The sequence below is a fragment of the Symphodus melops genome (genome assembly GCF_947650265.1).
Source record: "Symphodus melops genome assembly, chromosome: 19".
Taxonomy (NCBI): domain Eukaryota; kingdom Metazoa; phylum Chordata; class Actinopteri; order Labriformes; family Labridae; genus Symphodus; species Symphodus melops.
The window spans coordinates 16,887,669-16,905,896 of NC_136709.1; the positions used below are offsets into that span (position 1 = coordinate 16,887,669).

The following is an 18,228-nucleotide window of genomic DNA, read 5'->3' on the forward strand; positions in this document are numbered from 1 at the left end:
TTGCGCCCTCTAGTGGACGTTTTCTATCACTGTCAAACACCAAAGTCAAATAAAGATGTAAAAAGCCATTCATTAGCTCTGCGCTTACTGTCGAGGTATTAAGAATAAAATAAACTAAAGCAATTTGAGTCATTAAGAAGCTGATACCAGGTCTGATACTTGAATGTTGACTGGTGTGACACATCTAAAAAGTGGAATTCTGTCAGTGTTTCTCACTCTATGCTGTTTTTTGTTTTGTTTCGTTTTTGTTTGTTTTTTTTAATTAAATGTGTATAGCAAGCTTTGTAATATATATAATTCGGGGTTCTCAAGAAGCTAAGGAGAGAGAAAACAAAAGGACGTAAAGTAAAGAAAACGTTTTCTGCTCGACGTGTGAGAACACACTAATTGTAAAAGAGTGATGGTCGAGTCGGCTGATGCCGTGTGTTGACTTACAGTACAAGGTACGAGTCTGACAAACGATGACGCAGGAACGACAGATATGGAACCATCAGTCACCATTTCATTCAGCACAGAAGGATGTTGTTTATTCAGTATCCTAATCAAAAACCTGCTGCCAAACAAAGCACGTTTTTTTCTTTTCAAGGTTTTTGTACTAATTCTCTTCAGTCATGACACAGGCTGTTGGCAACTTTGTTTTTAGTTTCAAATGGTCTTTATTGCTGAAAAAACCACAGAGCCTGTTTGTGTATTTTGTTGGCCATCATATGAAAGCTGGAAATGCAGAGTAGTTGGAGAGCAGTGTGAAAGCCTCTGCCTGCTGTTCAAGGACACCTGCCCTTTTCTCCTTATGCAGCCTATACATGCCCAGATCTCTGTGACGGGTGGAGGTCAGCCAGCAGGGATATTTCAGTTTTCAAACAACTTTAGAAACAAATTCTTCACACTTCCTTTTTAAAGTTGTGTCAGAAACTCCCACTCTGAATCTCTAAAATTGTGGTGAAGCGAGATAAACTGGTGTGCCACACTTGATTACAGTAGTCTCTGGGTCAAAGGTGCGAAACATATATTTAGAAGAACACGCATTTCAAGGACAGCCTTTTTTTTTCAGACATCATCATCTCTGTAAACACCTAATTCTGTCTTAACTTGAACTTTTTGAGGGTTTTTTTTTTTTTTGTTCAGTAATTTTCGGAGAGGAAGAGACAGACGGACACAAAAAGAGAGAGAGAGACAAAGACTAAGAGTGTGAGCATGGAGAGAGGACGGCACTGACAAACTTGCCTCTCTAAGAGGACCGACTCCGCCACCCAACAGGAGGTGAAAACAGGACCTGGTGTCCACTTTAACAGGACATCAGTGCATGGCCTTACTTCTTACTCATCTCAAAGACAGATATGGTTGGACGTAACGAAATGTGATCGAAATCTTGTGTACCTGCTGGGTGAGGTACATCGTTGTGCAAACACTGAAGCACTTTATGTGAACAGGACTGTGTATCCCCGTGCCGTCTGCACAAGGAGACAAAGACAGACAGACAGACAGACAGACAGACAGACAGACAGACATTTGGCTACAGCACAGTAACAAAGAAAAACGATGTATTTCCATGTAATCCCTGGGAGCATTTTCTAATCTGTGCTTCATCCTTCTCATCACTTTAAAGGACTTTGTATTTCCTATAAATACAACATTTGTTTATATTTGTGTATTTTTCACTCGAGTCAGCAGCGCTGAGAGCCCTTCATATCTTTGTCCAGGATGACACAACTATACACTTTTCCTTGAGTTTCGTTCAGTAAGTACTATAAAACTGTCATCATCTCTGATGTTACTGATGAGTCACTTTTTTATTTCCAAACAATAATAAATCACCGATAGATGAATGACGAGCATGTTACTAAAGCTGGACTCAGTAGGTGTGTATTTTGTCATTTAGTTCTCCATAGCCGTCAGTAAAGGCATCTGCTATGTATCCACAAACCACTGTGATAGATATATTACTGAACATAAACGGAGACAGATTGGGTAACGTGGTTTCAGTCAATAAAGTTTTAAACAAAGAGGCGAAAATCGCACAACAACTTTCCCAGCACCATTAAGCAGTTTTAAAATGTGAATACTAATTATTGCTCAGATGGACCAAATCATAAATCTGTGATGGTTTTGACTGCTTTTGAGTCTTAATGCCCCAGGGGTAAACAAAACAAGATTTTGGCCTCTTAAAGATGTAAGTCCCCCTTTGAGTAAACAAATACTGGCCCATAGAGAGAAGCTGTCATAACAATGAAGCTGCACGGCCATGCCATGTGTGTATTTGCATTTTGGCAAACCAAATAATCCGCCATAATGCAACTGAAATCACAAGCGCTCCAACTACAGGAGTTGGAAGACGTTGCTTTAATCCCCCCTACTCACAATGACGTTTTTTTTATTGTTGTGTATAAACTGACATCTTGTTTGCTTTGTGTCAGTCACAAATGGTTTTGCATGGTCAGCGGCGAGCTTTGCTGAATGCCGCTCAACCCGTCCACTGCAGCCTAATGTACTTCAGCCCGCTGGTGATTCCACCCACACCTCACGTTGACCACTTTCACTTTGTTTTTAAAAAGGCCCTCCTTCGCTGCTGTCTCTCAATGATGGGGATGTACTTGTTTCTCCGTAGACTGGTATAGTGATGACGCATTTTTGTAGGCCAACCCCGAAAGAAATGGCGCCGGTGGTTCCTACGAAAAATTCGGCTACAAACCTGCTTGTAGTCTTCGTCGCTACCATGGTAACGCCTGCTTGTTACAACCTACCACCTCTGCTCTACAGCTGCTGACGCTCACCGTATTACCGACAGGGTCCCAAATTAACTTTTTGATTCACCGGCCGAGGTGGCAGGTAGATAAAAAATACCGAACAAACAGAACACAAAATAGTGCTTTTTTTCTTGCCTACACGTCTGTTGCTGTGTATTTAATTGAGGAAGCATTATGTTCTGTCTATCACAGATTTATGATTCAATAATTTTATTGAATCTGTCTTTGTCTCCTTGTGTTTTCCTTTGTAAACACTAACTCACTTTTTACTGATGCTGCTATAAACTTGATGACCTTCATTTGATGTAAGGATGAGGCTATCATAGAAGGAGACTGTAGCTGCTGTTGCAGTACAAAAAAAAACGAGTTACTGATCCAAATGATCTTTAAAAATGTATTTTGTACTTTCAAAACAACTTCATAAAATACTCATTCTATAATCATCAAGGCTTCGAATATATTCCTCCTGAAATCAAACCCAGCAGCGTTCTGCGGTCGCTGTTACCTCGACTTCAAGCAAAGACCAAAAGGAAACTTGAGAATTCAAAAAAAAGGAATGATGCATGACTCGAGCGTCAACGATTCACAGGATTTTAAAATCCTCTCTGCACCTCGTTCTTTAAAGAGCTCACCTGGTTACACGTTTCTCTCCCTCAAGTCTGAACGGCAGTGATAAGTTCCTCTGCACCTGGCACGTCCTTCCTGGAACAAAGTTTACAACTTCAACACAATTTCACTCATCAAGCTGATCAAGTCAACGTGTGATGACACTATGAGGGAAGTTTGGATGTTGAAGGGATGAATACATGTTCTGCCAAGATAACACAAACCTACAGAGTTGATTGCTGGATTCATAGATCGTGTGTGTGTGTGTGTGTGTGTGTGTGTGCACTGTGCAAACACAAGTGTGAATGTATCCTGTGGGATACCAGAGACGCACACTGCAGCGTTTCTTTGCAAGCTGCTGTGTTAAATGGCAGTGACACTCATCCCTTCGTGGTGACAGCGTGAACACATCACGGTGATCAAAGCGCTGGTGACACGCCTTGAGGAGACAGTCGTCGTGTGCTTTACTTGTTTAGGGTGGGGGGTGGGGGTGGGGGGGGGTTGGTACTCGTGAAACAATTCACACAAAGTTTCTCTTAACACAGATGTGTGTTTTTCTCTGATAAGGTCATCTTTCTCCACTCTCTAATTTGTGTTTGTACGCGGAGCGCTTACTCACACAATGTTGTACAACTAAACTGTACTGATTGAGCTGTACAATAGAAGAAGGCGTACAGCTCAGCCATGATCAAATATTAAAGCAGTCCAATTTATCACAGTCTAAGCAATCTAGATAAATAAGCAGTGGAGAAAAAAAACAGCCAAATCATTTCTTTAAAAGTTCTGTGCACTTCGTCTTGAACGATCACCACAAGATAAAGCATGTTTAATATGAGCAATATGACATGTATAACTGACTCCTGGCTGGCTAAATGGTAGTGACTAAATATGACAATTAATGTAGTTATATTTATGTGGGCCTGTTGTAGTGTGTCCATCTATGTGACCGTATTTGTATGGTTTAAAGACTATAGACACACAGGAGTTTTTCTAGTCACTCTGGTTGATATGAATAGAACAGGTTGAAATAGTAAGAGCTATGTATGACAACTTCTGATGTAGGTCAGGGGTTCTCAAACTGTCAGAGTGTGTCTATTTGCCCAAAACTAAAGTGTAGTAGTGTAGGAGTATTGGACATCAGCTGATTTCATTGGAGCAAGAGGTCCCAGTTTGTAGATGTGCTTTTTCAATGACAAAGCACACTTCTACATTTTTTTGTAAATTATTCCGCTGGCGGACCCCCAAGTTATGGTTCACGGACCCCTGGGGGTCCTGGGACCTCACTTTGAGAATCATTTAGCAAAAACCAGAAAACATAAAGGATAGCCGGGAAAGCTCAGCTCACGGGGAAAAGTCTGACTTCACTTTGCCTCAAACATGAACCGACCTTAAAACGATTCATGGAGTTGAATTAGTCAGACAGGACTCTTAAATTAGTTAGACAACTATTTAATACGGAAAAAACAGCAGGTGCAGCGCAATGAACCAATAAACCACTTACTGCTGGCTGGGGTGACTCCTCTGGTTAGCATCTTTGTAAATTCAATTCTCCGAAATGTGTCTTTTTTTATACTGTTTTGAATCTGCCTGGAATGCTATCATTATTGTTATTATTATTATTATTTTTTTTTTCTTTCGCAGTTTCCCTCATTGAACTTTGATGCGCCGTGACCCGTGACCCTGTGGGCGCGCTTGTTTTTGGCTACTTTACGCGGTCGCCGGGCGGTGCATTGAATAACTTATTGACAAAGGTCACGTGGACGCCGCAATCAATTTAAGTTCCCCTCTGCATAAACACGTAACATAGAAACGTAGACAATACATTGTACAATGGTGTTTTATTTGACACATTTGAGCTGCATAGCCTACATAAATCATATAAAAGTGCACCCATGTGACGCGGAAGTCAGTTAGCTATTTTCTGATAATTCAGCTCATTCACGTTTAGTATCGCCTACATATTTAATCACGTTGTTATATACGTTAAAGTGAGATGAACTATGTGGTTAAAAACGGTTTCTTGCCACAGCCAGAAAAATGGGAAGCAATATGCCTATAGAAAAAAAATGTTCTTGTAATTAGTGTGCATATTGTTGTTACTGGTCAACAATAAACGTGCAGTATTAGTGAAGTCAAAGATCCATTGTCTGATGGCAGATATGGCAGCATGTGATACATTTGCATTGAAAATGACTGGAACATTGTTAAATCATGCTGCATGTTTTTTTTCTTCATGATTCTTTTCCATTGTGTGTAAGGTTTAGCAACACTTTTGAGATATCTTGGCTCCTGTTAAACTCGCTTAAGAGAAAGCATACATCCATGCTGAAATCAAGTGTTTAAACAACCTTCTAGCGGCCATGCATGCGCTAGAGTGGCGGTCCCCAATTTATTTTTCGTGTGTGTGGAGTTTGAAGCTCATTCACACATTAACAGGGTTGCATTTTGGCACGTTCATTTTATATTGAATATTTTCATCAATCCTGCTCAGTTAAAATATTATTACCATTTTTTTTTCTTCTGAGTCAGGGCAGAATGTAAAAAAATGACACCACTCTGTTAAGAATAGAATAGAATAGATCCTGTCCTTGAAGTATACATCAGCAGCCACTGGGAGTGCTAAACAACTGTTCACTAAACTGTGACCTGTGTGTTTTGAATTCAACACACCTTTATCTAAACCGCTTGGTCACTGTCTTCTGCTTAGGCCATGTTTTTGTCTTTATTATGGGACTGCATTAATAATATTTTTTGTATTTTTTTTTTCATTTGAACACAGTAAAAACAATTATCTGATGAGCGAATATTCTAGTGACAAGTGACATTAACTCCCTACAATAAATTGCAAGACTTCGGCCTACATCTTAGCTGTTTCTCTCTTTGTAATTTTTTTTTCTTGAACTCCATCTGGAAAAGGCCTTGACGTCATAGTCTAAATCACAGACATGGCTGAAGCATTGTTGCACGTTGTTGCGCGATGAACAGTATTTGCAGTACTATCTACAACCACTTGATGGCAGTGTAGACCAAAAGAAAGCACAGACAACAACACGTCAAGTTTCACCTAGCAACAGTGCTGCAGCTTGTTCATTCACACACCTACATGGTTACACGTGATGCCCTAGTTCACATGTACAAACAATCCATCACAAGTACATACAAGCACGCCAGCTAAGGTAACATTTCATATAGACTGACCATAACTACATATAACCATAATCTTGTAAAACATACTAACATATAAACAGAAAAAAACAATGCCCCTCTGCATTCATAAACAATAAACAATGGAATTCGAATGAGTGAGAACTGTTATTGACAAATAGAGCAGGCTGCCATGCCAAAGAAAAAACGTGTTATGGGACACCAGGGCTCTGTCATACAGTGAAGTGCCACTGTCAGCCCACATAAAGCCACTGTCCGTGTGAATGGAACTAGTTTAACTTGGCTTCCAGGCCCCAGTCAAAGTCTAGCAGCAAGCTCTAATAGTCGAATTACTCCCACCTACTTGGCGCCTTTGTCTCCCGGTTTCCTCCATTCCCGTTCACCTACATTTTGTCCTGTTTCCCCAAAGTCTTCTTCCCCCTTCTTGTTCCAACTAAACACACGTATCCTGTTTATTTATCTCATTTTGGAAAAACAATCTAGAGAGGCTGGTACTATGAAAGAGATCAAAAAGGAAATGCAAAAATCAATTGGCTCTGCAAGTCTCAAGACCGCCATGCAGGAAATTGGCTCTGAATGACGGCACTATGTGGACCGTCTTTTTTTCTGAGTTCCTCTTTTTTTTTTTTATGAAAACAAACTTTGGTGAATTTGGAGTGCACCACTGTTGGCTGCTTTTCTCCAAAATCAAGCCAAGGGACTTTTCACCAGGAGCATGTGATTGGTTATGTGGTGGTGTCATTCCGTGAAGACAAACTTACAGAAACCAAGTTTTGTGGTTTTGTATAATGCTAGAATTGCAAGATTAGGTAAGAAAAAATAATATTTGTGTTTAATTCACAAGATTGTCATCACTATCCAAACATCTTTTTATAGAAGTGGTAGCTTGGACTTCATCAAATAGCCACATTTGGCAGGACCCTAGCAAGCTAAACTCACTCTAGGAAACAGACTAATTACTCCCAATCAATTAAGAGACCTAGTTTTCCGGCTTGCGTGTGTGCCGGCGGGTGACAGACATATAAACCATAGAGGCCAACTTCCCCCATACTTCCCAGGCTCTTTAATTAACTCTTTGATCTGAGTGCTACATGATGTGCTGAAGCCACAGCACACTACAGCTAGAAGAGAGGAAAATGCTGACATACTCCGATTTGGATCGAAATTAAATCTAACTTTAATTCTGTTTTTGTATATTGTAAATACAAACCCATTTTAAGGGGTGATAATTGTGTGCGACCATGCTAGAACAGTTCTTTGCATGAAAATATTGTTTTGGCTTGTAAAGGAAAATCAGCATTGTGTTTGCATCTAAATACTAAAATAGACATTGACTGGTTTCCTCAGACTGTTTTTTTAAAGATGTGTGTGCTGTTGAGGCCCTCACTGTCAGTGAGGTGTGTTGGGACGTTAAGGAGTGAAGGGGGCAGTTGATCTGGCAAGTTTTAAAAGGCGCAGTAAGCTCACTTTGTTGGTTGGAATTTGCAGCACCATGGAACGACTTAATAACAATGCGTGAAGCAATGAAAATTACACAGTGCCTGCTAGAAAGGAAAAATTAATTGCTCTCAGGTTGCACTCTAGAATGTTTGGTCATTCAAGCACAGACGTGCACACACACACACAGCTAGACGTACACGTTCATGATTGAGCAGGAAACACTTTTACACCCCCAACCCTCACATATTGCACACAGACACAGGTGCACGTGGAACTTTGGCTGCAAGAACTGCCAGGGCCTTAGGACTGGATGTGCAACCGTGCGTGTGTGTGTGGGCGTGTGTGCATGTGTGTGTTTGTGTGTGAACCTGCAGATCCCCAGTACTGTGCAGTGAAGAGAAGAATAGGGCCTCGGCCACATTCCAGCCCTGCCTCCCTGGGCGAGAGACAGTGTTCAGCATTCCTGCCTATCAGGCCAGGTGCATTCCAGTACACACACACACACACACACACACACTTTTTTTTTAAAAACGTACAGTTCTGCAATACATGCTCATGTAACAGGGACATATTTGCATCTGAATCTCTCACTGTCTTGTTGTTATGATTGCACATAACTCACTTTCTGTGTGACCAGAACATCAAAAAGACCATAATTTACTTTTCTACGTTACACTCTTCTCTTCTTCTTCCATGGTTGTTTATAGGCCAATACATTTTGTCCCTTCCTCTCTCCCAATTAGTGAGAATTTATTTTGGTAGAGGGGCTCGATAATTCATTATCGTCCCTGTGTCCTTTTGTGTATTTTTTAGCTTGTTTGTTTTGTTTTGCTTTCTGTAGGTGCATTGATTCACTTAGATATTAGGTATTGCAACTAAATGAACGTTTATTGCCAGATAAGGCAATTTACTGCTGTAAATATATATATATATATTTACAATCTTACAATTTCACGAAGCAAACACTTCCGTACAAAAAGAGGAGTTTTGCGAGTTTGTATCACACAGGCAAGGAGTTTGACAGGAAGGAACAATGTGAGTAAGTCCACCCTCTCATTCTTTGGTTTCTGAAAGCGAGAAGAAGTCCAAATATGGTAGTCGCGATATTTGAATCATTGACTCAAACTAAATTCCTGCGAATGGAGAAGCAGTCAAAAATTTGAGGTTGAGGTGGGTTGAATAAGTATCTAGGTTGCTGATACACACTCATCTAGCTTATCATCTACTGTATACTTAGCATACAATTAAAACAATACGAGACAACATGTTTAAGGTCTGGACATTGCTAGAGTAAAGCCCATTCTCCTGGATAATGTACAAACCGGCCCACCTGTCAGTCAAACAAGCCATACTCCTTTTTTATGCCTAGTGTTAAACTCAAAACGGATGTGTTTGAGGAAATGAGCCTAAGACACCAAACTGATTTTTTTTTTTTTTTTTACAAGGGTGAAACATGTTTATTTTTAATTTAAAAATGGGCATTTTAACATGGGCTCTGATGGGGATTTCTCTTCCATTCAGCCAGCCTCGAGTGGACAATCAAGGAAAATCTGTTCTTTGCACCTCTGTATTGACTTCATTGGTGTAGGCATGTAAGTTTGTAGCCATATGTGCAGGGTGATCTTAGAGAACAAACATGTACATGATAATGTTTGCCAAACATGCAGCATAATAATCACATTGCATTCAAAACATTACCTCATAAACATTTTAATCGCACAGCCACCAACAGTAATCTGCAGTAATAATCATGTACAGTATAAACTGTACATGTTTTCTGTTCCTACACATGTATACCTGGCTTTATTTAATACACAGGTTTGAACTGAGACATTCTTACATTGTCTGAGCAGTTCTGCACTCATAGATGTTCTCTGCCTCTTTAATTCTTGTATGATTCAGTCATTTCTAATGCATGGACTTTTTTTCTGTTTGCAAGAGGCTGAGCTATTTAAAGACCAGGGGTTGAATACACTGTGAATGTACAGCCAGCCTCTTTTTGAAGTTCATACAGTGCTGCTGCGATGCACTGTGAGTCACACATGACAGTGCAGACGTGGGTGGAGAGTGTGTGTGTGTGTGTGTGTGTCCATCCGGGTCTTTTTCTTTCATTTATCTGTAGATTTACTGAGGTTCTTTTCTCTTTCCTGGACAAGAATACAATTTAGAGCATCCTAGGTGGTTGATATACTGTATAAACAAACCAGCATAGATAGAAATCATTGAATCTTGTTAATGGTAAGATTAGTTCTCAAAAGAGGCAACTTAAAGTCGAAGTGCTGAGAAAAATCGGATGTAGAGATGGATTGAATGGTGAGAGAGAAAGTACAACCTCACATTGATTCTTGCATGCAAAGTCAGTTTCATCTGCAAGCTTGGGCAAATGTGAGGGCAAAACAACCCCAGAACAAAAGCTCCATTCAGAGTTAACGCGCTGCTTCCCTTCCACACTCTTCCAGCATCAGACAGAGAAAAGGGTTGTTGGTTACATGCTATTTGACAGGCACGGGACTCCATGCTTGACAAGCCGTGAATCAGACCATTACTCTTTGGCATTCCTCCCTTACCGTTCCGCTTACTTCCCCTATTCTTGCATTTCCCTTCACTATCCTCATCCCTTTTTTTCTCCTTCCTTTCCTCATCTCTCATCCTTTAACCTCTCTCCCTTTCTTCCCCTTCACATCCCCCGTTCATGTCTGTTGGCAGTGCAAGCCAATTCCCGCCCTTCTCCCACTCAACCCTTCCACCCCCTCCTCAGCCCACTTCTCATCCATTTCCATGTGGCGACTTTTCATCAGTGAAGTGCCTTCCTGGCCCGACTACCCCCAACCCACCTACTCCCTCCTCCTCCTCCGCCACATGCTGAATGGATGCAGCATTAAAGAGAGACAGAGAGAGAGAGAGAGGGCTGAAACCATCCTTCCTTCCTCCTACAAACGCCACCCCTTCGGCTGTAGCAGAAGTGGTATGTTCCACAGCTAGGACTGCAGAAGTTGAGAGAGCACATTGTTTATAATCTGGCATTGCAGGGGTCACTTCCTGACTCGCGTGTCCGCTCCCTGAGCCCCGCATCGATCCCGCCTTGCTCCCCACCTCTCCTCCTCCCTGTCTGTCCATCTCTTTGGACATGTAGCCCAGGGCTTCTGGACAAACCCTGTTCTTCCCTTTTTGTGTAGGAAAGCTTCAACATCTGAAAACAATCAAATAATCTGGGCACAATGTGTCTGTTCATGGAGGGGTGCTGGTGGTTCCCAGATGAGCGGGAGGATTAAGTGGAGGAGGCCTTTGGGGAGAGAAAAACAGGGATGGGAGCTACACAGCTGAGGGGGTTACAGCTATTGTTACTACATTTACATAGCAAAATGTGTGTATGTGTGTGGGTACAGTAGGATGTTTATGGAGCTGGGATGACATCCGAACACCCTTCCAAAGAGTAATAAGAGGAGTCATGTCTGACTCAGAGGTTTAAGAGTCATTGATTCCTTCTCATCTGATGCAGATGGATCCATTGCAGTGAAAACCGCCCAGTGAAAAAATGAATAGTTTTCTTTCCGATCCTTTTGTAAAAGAAAAATATGAAGGCCTCCATGTTACATTCATATTTGCAGTATTGAAAAATGAGTGCATGTAGACTAAATTATTACAAGAAATTATTTACAACATGCTAAAATGGATTATAACAACGTTATAGCCTCAACTAATTTTAGACGCAAGGAATACTTTCTGAGTTTTTTCTCTGTTGCAGTGGGTGATTTGAGAGGATTGTTGTTACTTTAATGCCTAGACGCAGCAGATGGTAAACTTAGCTTAGCATGGCTTGGCAAGACTGTAAACAGGGGAAAGAATTGCCCTGTGTAAAGTTAACAAAATGTACTTTGTACCACCTCTAAATCAACATAAACACATTACAATATATTTTTTTCTACAAAGACTAAACTTTAGTAGAACCAATTTTAGCAAGCTGTCTCCAACTGATTCCAATCTTTGTGTTAAGCAAAGTCTAGTCCAGTAGTCCTGGTATTATCTGCAACAATATGTTCATCGCTTTTCTGTGATAGGGTACCAAGTGAACAACTTCAATACATACAACAAACAAACAGGTGAAACGTACACATTTATTTGATAACATCCCTTTGCTGCGCTTACTTTATCAATAAAGACAAAAAAATATATACATTTATAGCAGTAATTCCACACGGTGTGACCGCTGACTGACATAAACAGTCCAGCAACTGGCACATTCAAATTCCAAAAACTTTATTCTGTCCTTATGGTTGGGAAATTCAAAGGTACATAGAGCATGCCACCAAACTAAGGGCACATGTCTCTGAAGTAGTCCTATATGCCGCTGACTTATTTTGTTTTTAAGAATCAACCGTCTAAACTGTCTAAGTTGGTTTCTTAGCATTTCTACTGTCTATACGGTTACAGTTGAATCACCTGAGACAAATGCTTTATTCTTCTTATGTCATTTTTTTTATTATTTCAAAATCATGACCCATCCATAGTGTGGAGTTCCTTGATGTATGTATTAACATGGATGCACTGATGAGTAAGAATGCATCGATTGCATTACAGTAATCCAGCCTGGAGGAGACAAATACAAGGACAAGCTTCTTTGCATCTTGTAGAGAGAGTGATGGGCAGAGTTTGGTTTCTGAGGTGGTAGAGGGAGTTCTTGCACACGCCTCAAAGGTCAATGGAGGGTCCATTTTTACACCATGTTGGTGATCATTGATGAAAGACGAATTCTCTGGCCAGAAGGGTATACTGGTTTTGTGGGGTGACTGGACTCAGTGGGTGGAGTCCAGACTAAAACGGCTTCAGCTTTTGAGCTGCTAAGATGTTTGAAGTTGTGATTCATCCACACTTTTATCTCCTCCAGGCAAGTGGTGAGTATGAGAAAATGAACGTCTGCAGAGGCTATACATTCCATTTTGAGGCAGAGTTGTGTTTCATCACACAAATACATTGTGATGTGTTTATTTGACAAAAACTGAACTGTACATTGAATAAGTTTGGCAAGACATTTCAAATCTTTGTCCTTAGTTTGCTTAAAAATCGTATTTTCACTCGAACACATTATGATGTGGTTTTTGTGGCAAAGACTAAACTATTAAACCGACAGCTTTAACTAGCTGTTTCCCCCAATTTCAAGTATTTCTGCTAAGCTAACATGGAAAAGGCATCAATCTTTTCAATACATTTCTGGCATGAAAGGAAAGTTAACAAAACTGTCAATGAATCCATCCATTTCCTTTCCCGCTTTTCCCGTTTTAGGGGGCTGGAGCCAATCCCAGCTGTCATGGGCCAGAGGCAGGTTACATCCTGAACTGTACGCCAGACAATTACAGAGCCAAAATACAGAGACATACAACTAGTCACACTCGTGCAAATTTTTAGAGTCACCAGTTAACCTAATGAGCAAGTCTTTGGACAGTGGGAGGAAGTTGGAGCGCCTGAAGAGAATCCACACACTCACAGGGAGAACATGCAAACTCTGTACAGAAAGGCCCTTTCTGAAATGGGATTCAAACTAGGAACCTTTACACTGTGATGCAACAGTGCTAACCACTGCACCAATGTACAATGATGTGACTGTCTAACAAAATTAAACCTTAAACAACACATTAAACTAGCCGTTTCCACCCTTTTTCATTCTTGATGCTAAGCGAGCTAACATGGTGGGACATGTATGGGTATAGTAACACATGTAATCAATCCCCTTGTCCAAATCTGTGAATGAAATCAATTAGTATTTTACAAAATGCCACCACCAATATAGAAAAACCAATACAAGCTCATTATAATACAGCATTTATGTCTTTCCGGCGGTCTTTGCCCGAGTCAAAAAACACACACACACACACACACACACCGGACACACGCAAACTTTTTCTTCTTTGCCTGCGTCTCGCCTGCTGTTCCCTCTCATCCCCATGAGAATAGTAAATAGTCATCTGTAACTTCCCCTCCAACATATTCATTAATCCCCTCTATCCTGTGGGGCTGGATGATGATTACAGGGAAGCCAACTGAAGCCGCCCAAATAAACACCCCTCAGGCAGCAACAAAGGCCTGTCCACCTCACCCTAAACACAGCTTCCCCAGCGAGATCAGGTTTCAATCAAGCCCACGCACAACATGCAAACAATAGGAAGTAACAGAGTCTTGAGCAGTGCAAAACCTAACTGCGGCTGAAACTAATTTAGTTCTCCATTTTTGCAGTTAAGACATTAGTGACTAGTACAAATGTACTTTAAAGAGGTCTTAAGTGTAATCAATCCTAGTTTCAAACAGGAAATGTAACTGACCACCTTACCCTTGTGTTACATTAAAAGCAGGATTTATATAAGCTGTAAAACAAAGGATAAAACAAACAGTTCTCCACCATTCATTCTGTTGTTTCTAAATATTAGCACAGCAGACTCGCTCCTCCCCCTCCAAAACTCTACTGTCAGTTTCAGATGCTCACATACTTCCAATTCTAACCATTTGCAGAACTTAGACAATTTCAGGGATGTGTTTCTGTCAAGAGCTCAGCAGCCTTAATGACCTTCCATCTGAACCATCATCTTTGTGCATGGTCACAAGACTGACTCTTTCAGCTTGACACACATTACTCATCTAGTTATCCACATCCATCTCTCTTCTAAGACATTCTTGGAACAAAATCTTGGAAAAGAAAATCCCCTCATACTGCTCAATCAACAACAAAGATGTCTAGTATCTGAGTATGATTAAGCAATAAAATAAATGTTCCTCAGTTCTACATGGCGAATGTGCATACACACACAGAGTCAGAAAGAGAGACGGGGTGAGAAGGAGAGTACACAGCACATAGTCAAACATGCCTCAAGGCCCTCACACTTCCTTCCCCTCTAGCCGCTACACCTTTTTTGCTCACCACCCTGCAATTAGCGTGCCTAAAAGTTGCAGGCTTCCGAGGCCAGGCCCACACTAATCATAGGTATGCATTGTTTTGTTCAGCTGCCAGGTCTTTAAAAATCAGCACCTCTTGTTTAAGCCACACCTCTTGGCTAGAGTTTCCATGAACACAAAGTAGTTCTGCTAGATGTCCCGCAGACAAACTGAAACTTTACAGGTGCACATTTTTTTAGGAATAGAAAGCAAACATTGACAAAAAAAAACCCTTTTTGCAAGAAAATGTTGTAGAAAAACGAGGCATGCACAACAAAACTAAGGCAGAGGATCCATGGGGTTAGAACTGTTATTAACCATCTCCGGTCTTTCTCACTAACTGCCCTAAGGTCTCAACAGACTGTACGGCGGCAACTACACAGACACTGAATTTCCTCTCGGTAGATGATGTACAAAGAGAGGCCTTCACTTCTCCTCTCTTGTGACCAGAGGTTGCTGGGAGCTGGTGATCACATCACCTGTGTTCTATGGACGTCATCTGATTCAAGTTTTTATGGTGCATTTTTGAGAACAAATCTCCCATGCTACCTTTGACTTAAAAGTGTCAAAATGGAGGGAATGTTTTATTTGTATGTTTTTTTTTTTAATTTACCTATCCTTTACGACAATTCAATTTCAATAGCCCCCCCAAGGATGTCTGAGAATTGTATTTTTATTGTCCCATTTGTTAATAGCCCTTGAAAACATGCTACACAATGTCAGAAAGAGGGACTTTCTAGAAATAAAAATGCTATTTGATAATTGCAAAAAAAAAAAAGTTAAATAGAAAACGTTTCATTTTCTTTGTAGAATGAAAAACACAATATAGCCCAAATCACTCAACAATTTGAATTCTATAGAATTTGAGGCATATTCCTGAAAGTCAAGTCAGGTTCTGTTTTGTTGTGTTGGACTCTGCTGAATGACGAGTGTGTTGATCTACAAACATCCTTTATCCTGTGGTTTCTTGTTGGCAATAGGAATGTCAGCTTGTTTACCATCTTGAAGAGAATTGAAATGACCCTGAATGCACTTAGCAAGGGGAGCCAAAGGATGCCTGTGTTAGTTAAACATCCTGTTGCCTTGTTTAAGTACACTACAGTGTGTGAAAAACACAGGAAATGCACTCGGGCTATCGACATTTGTGAGATGAGAAAGAAGGCTGACTTCCTGAACTCTGAATACTCTAAAGAATACAGGCATGCTAGTGGGAAAATTCATGGTCACTGTTTTTTTCTTCTGCTCTGTCTGAAACAAGGGACACTTTATTTGGGCTTGATTGTAACAATGGTTACCCAGTTCAAAAAGGGAAGACAAGTCGTCACATTTAGTAAAATGCAGACAGAGAACCTTCTGTAACTTCATTACCCAACGTTAAACTCATTAGATGCAGACTGTTTTGTGTGAATAAGCTAGCATAACAATTATGGCATGCTTACATCAGATTTTTTTGGTGAGAGAAAATCTGTAACCTTTTGCTCCGAGGATAGAAGTACACCTCAGACAGAAAATCTGGGTAATAACTGTCAGGGCTACATGTGCGATTGTCCTGTGGTTCACGGGCTGTCTATATACAGTGACACAGAGGGATGTGTTTTATGGCTTCAACATAGGGCTGTGGCACAAGCTGTATAAAAGCCAGAGCAATACAAAGAAACTTCTCACACAACATGCTGTCACTATGACAACCAGGCAGAATCATTTAGCCTGATCTCTTGCCATTCCACACAGCACAGAAATCCAATAGCATTTAAGTCTTACGCAACCAGGCCACTGATTCACTCTGCAAGGCTTTACATTTTTTTAAATTCTTCTCAAATAAGATTCATAGGTGCATACATAACTCTGTGCCTGGACTTTTGACCCCCCCCCCCCCTTTAGTAAAATAGAAGAGCAATGTCTCAGAAAACAACATCTTTTATAGCTTTTCTTAGCCCTACATGTGGCTTTTGATTAAACCTATACGTAATAATTGTAGGACTCAACATGAAATAAAAATAATATTGGAATAGAAAAAAACAATAGATGGTTAATACACATTACTCTAGAAGGAGATGTAATTTACTTCCACGTGCAGGAGCACACGTAGCTGTGTATGTTTTAAAGTAGTTTCCTACAATCTTACATTGAGGTTTGAGATAGTGGTTCGTGGGAGGTGGATTACAGTGAAGCTGCTTAATGAAAGAAAACAACAGAAATTGTTAATGGCCGAGCCTGTGAGTGTCAGCACAAGTCCTTCCTCCAGATTATTTTCTACTTTGCGTGCTATCACACAGACGCTTCCCTCTTGTATCAATGCGTGATTGAAGGGAAACTTCTTTTGGGAAGTGCGGGGACTACTTTAGGTCAACTTTGGAAGGAAACACTGCGAATAGATTGCCTACGGCTACAACATAGTGATATTTAGTAGACTACACGCTACTCATTAATAATAGGCGTGTAATAGTGGGCTGGTTGAGGATTTTTAGCTCGCAAGGGTGTTGTGTTTTTACTACGTCGCGGAAGGATCTAATTTTCTCAAGCGAGGGTCGACACATCCGCCCAGTTTTCCGATGTTTCATTCCCCCCGAGTTGAAAATGGAGTTCGATTAAAGCAGATGTCCACCAACTTCTGAGGGGGGATTTCATCGCTGAATGCTTTTTACTTCACACGACTGTACTGCTCACATTGAAAATCGTTCACGGACCCCCTTTTTTACCCACGTTTTTTTCTTTTTTTGGATGCCTTTACTGCAAGATTACTCGGACACGTTGACGGAGCGACGCTCCACGGCGCTTTTTCAAGTGTTGTTCAGGACCTGAAGTTGGCGAATGGATGCTCGACAGCCAGACATAAATAATCAGCCAGACGTTACAGTTTACAACATCTTCTACGTTTTTTGAGGATCTATTTTTTTATTTTTTGCACACAAGGGGGGGAATTCGTGTTTTGATGAGGAGGAGGATGATGCTGATGGCCCATTTGTTGTGGTCGGAATTTACTTCCAGGGAGGACAAAATGAATCAACGGTTGTCATTCCTCCTCGCGATTTAACGTCCAGGCGGAGAAAGCTAACGTTGAGCTAGCTTCACTTGGCCGTCACAAGGGACGCTTAGTTAGTTAGGCATGCCCCATTGTAACACCGTTTACTTGCTTATCCGAAATAGTGGGGGGTAATTCCTATATGTGAGGGGGGGAAAAATGGTGATTTTTGTGGTATTTTATCCCGCCGTCACTGCGTCGTCGATGCTATTGCTAGGATTTGGATCCCCGTGAGGAAAAAAATGAGTGAAGATTCAACAAATCCAAACAACGAGTAAGTAAAAAAAACATTTCCATATTAATCACACATATAACACACAACTGTAGGAA

General features: G+C 40.8%; 1 protein-coding gene across 1 annotated transcript in view; it reads left to right on the forward strand.

Moving 5' to 3' along the window:
- The first annotated feature begins 17,366 nt into the window (after positions 1-17,366).
- The window catches only part of spred1 (sprouty related EVH1 domain containing 1), a 29,584-nt gene continuing 28,722 nt past the window's right edge, over positions 17,367-18,228 (forward strand). The window contains exon 1 of the mRNA XM_079370290.1: positions 17,367-18,172. Coding sequence (XP_079226416.1) covers positions 18,141-18,172 — 32 coding nt within the window. The 5' untranslated portion in view covers positions 17,367-18,140. The remainder of the gene's footprint in view (positions 18,173-18,228) is intronic.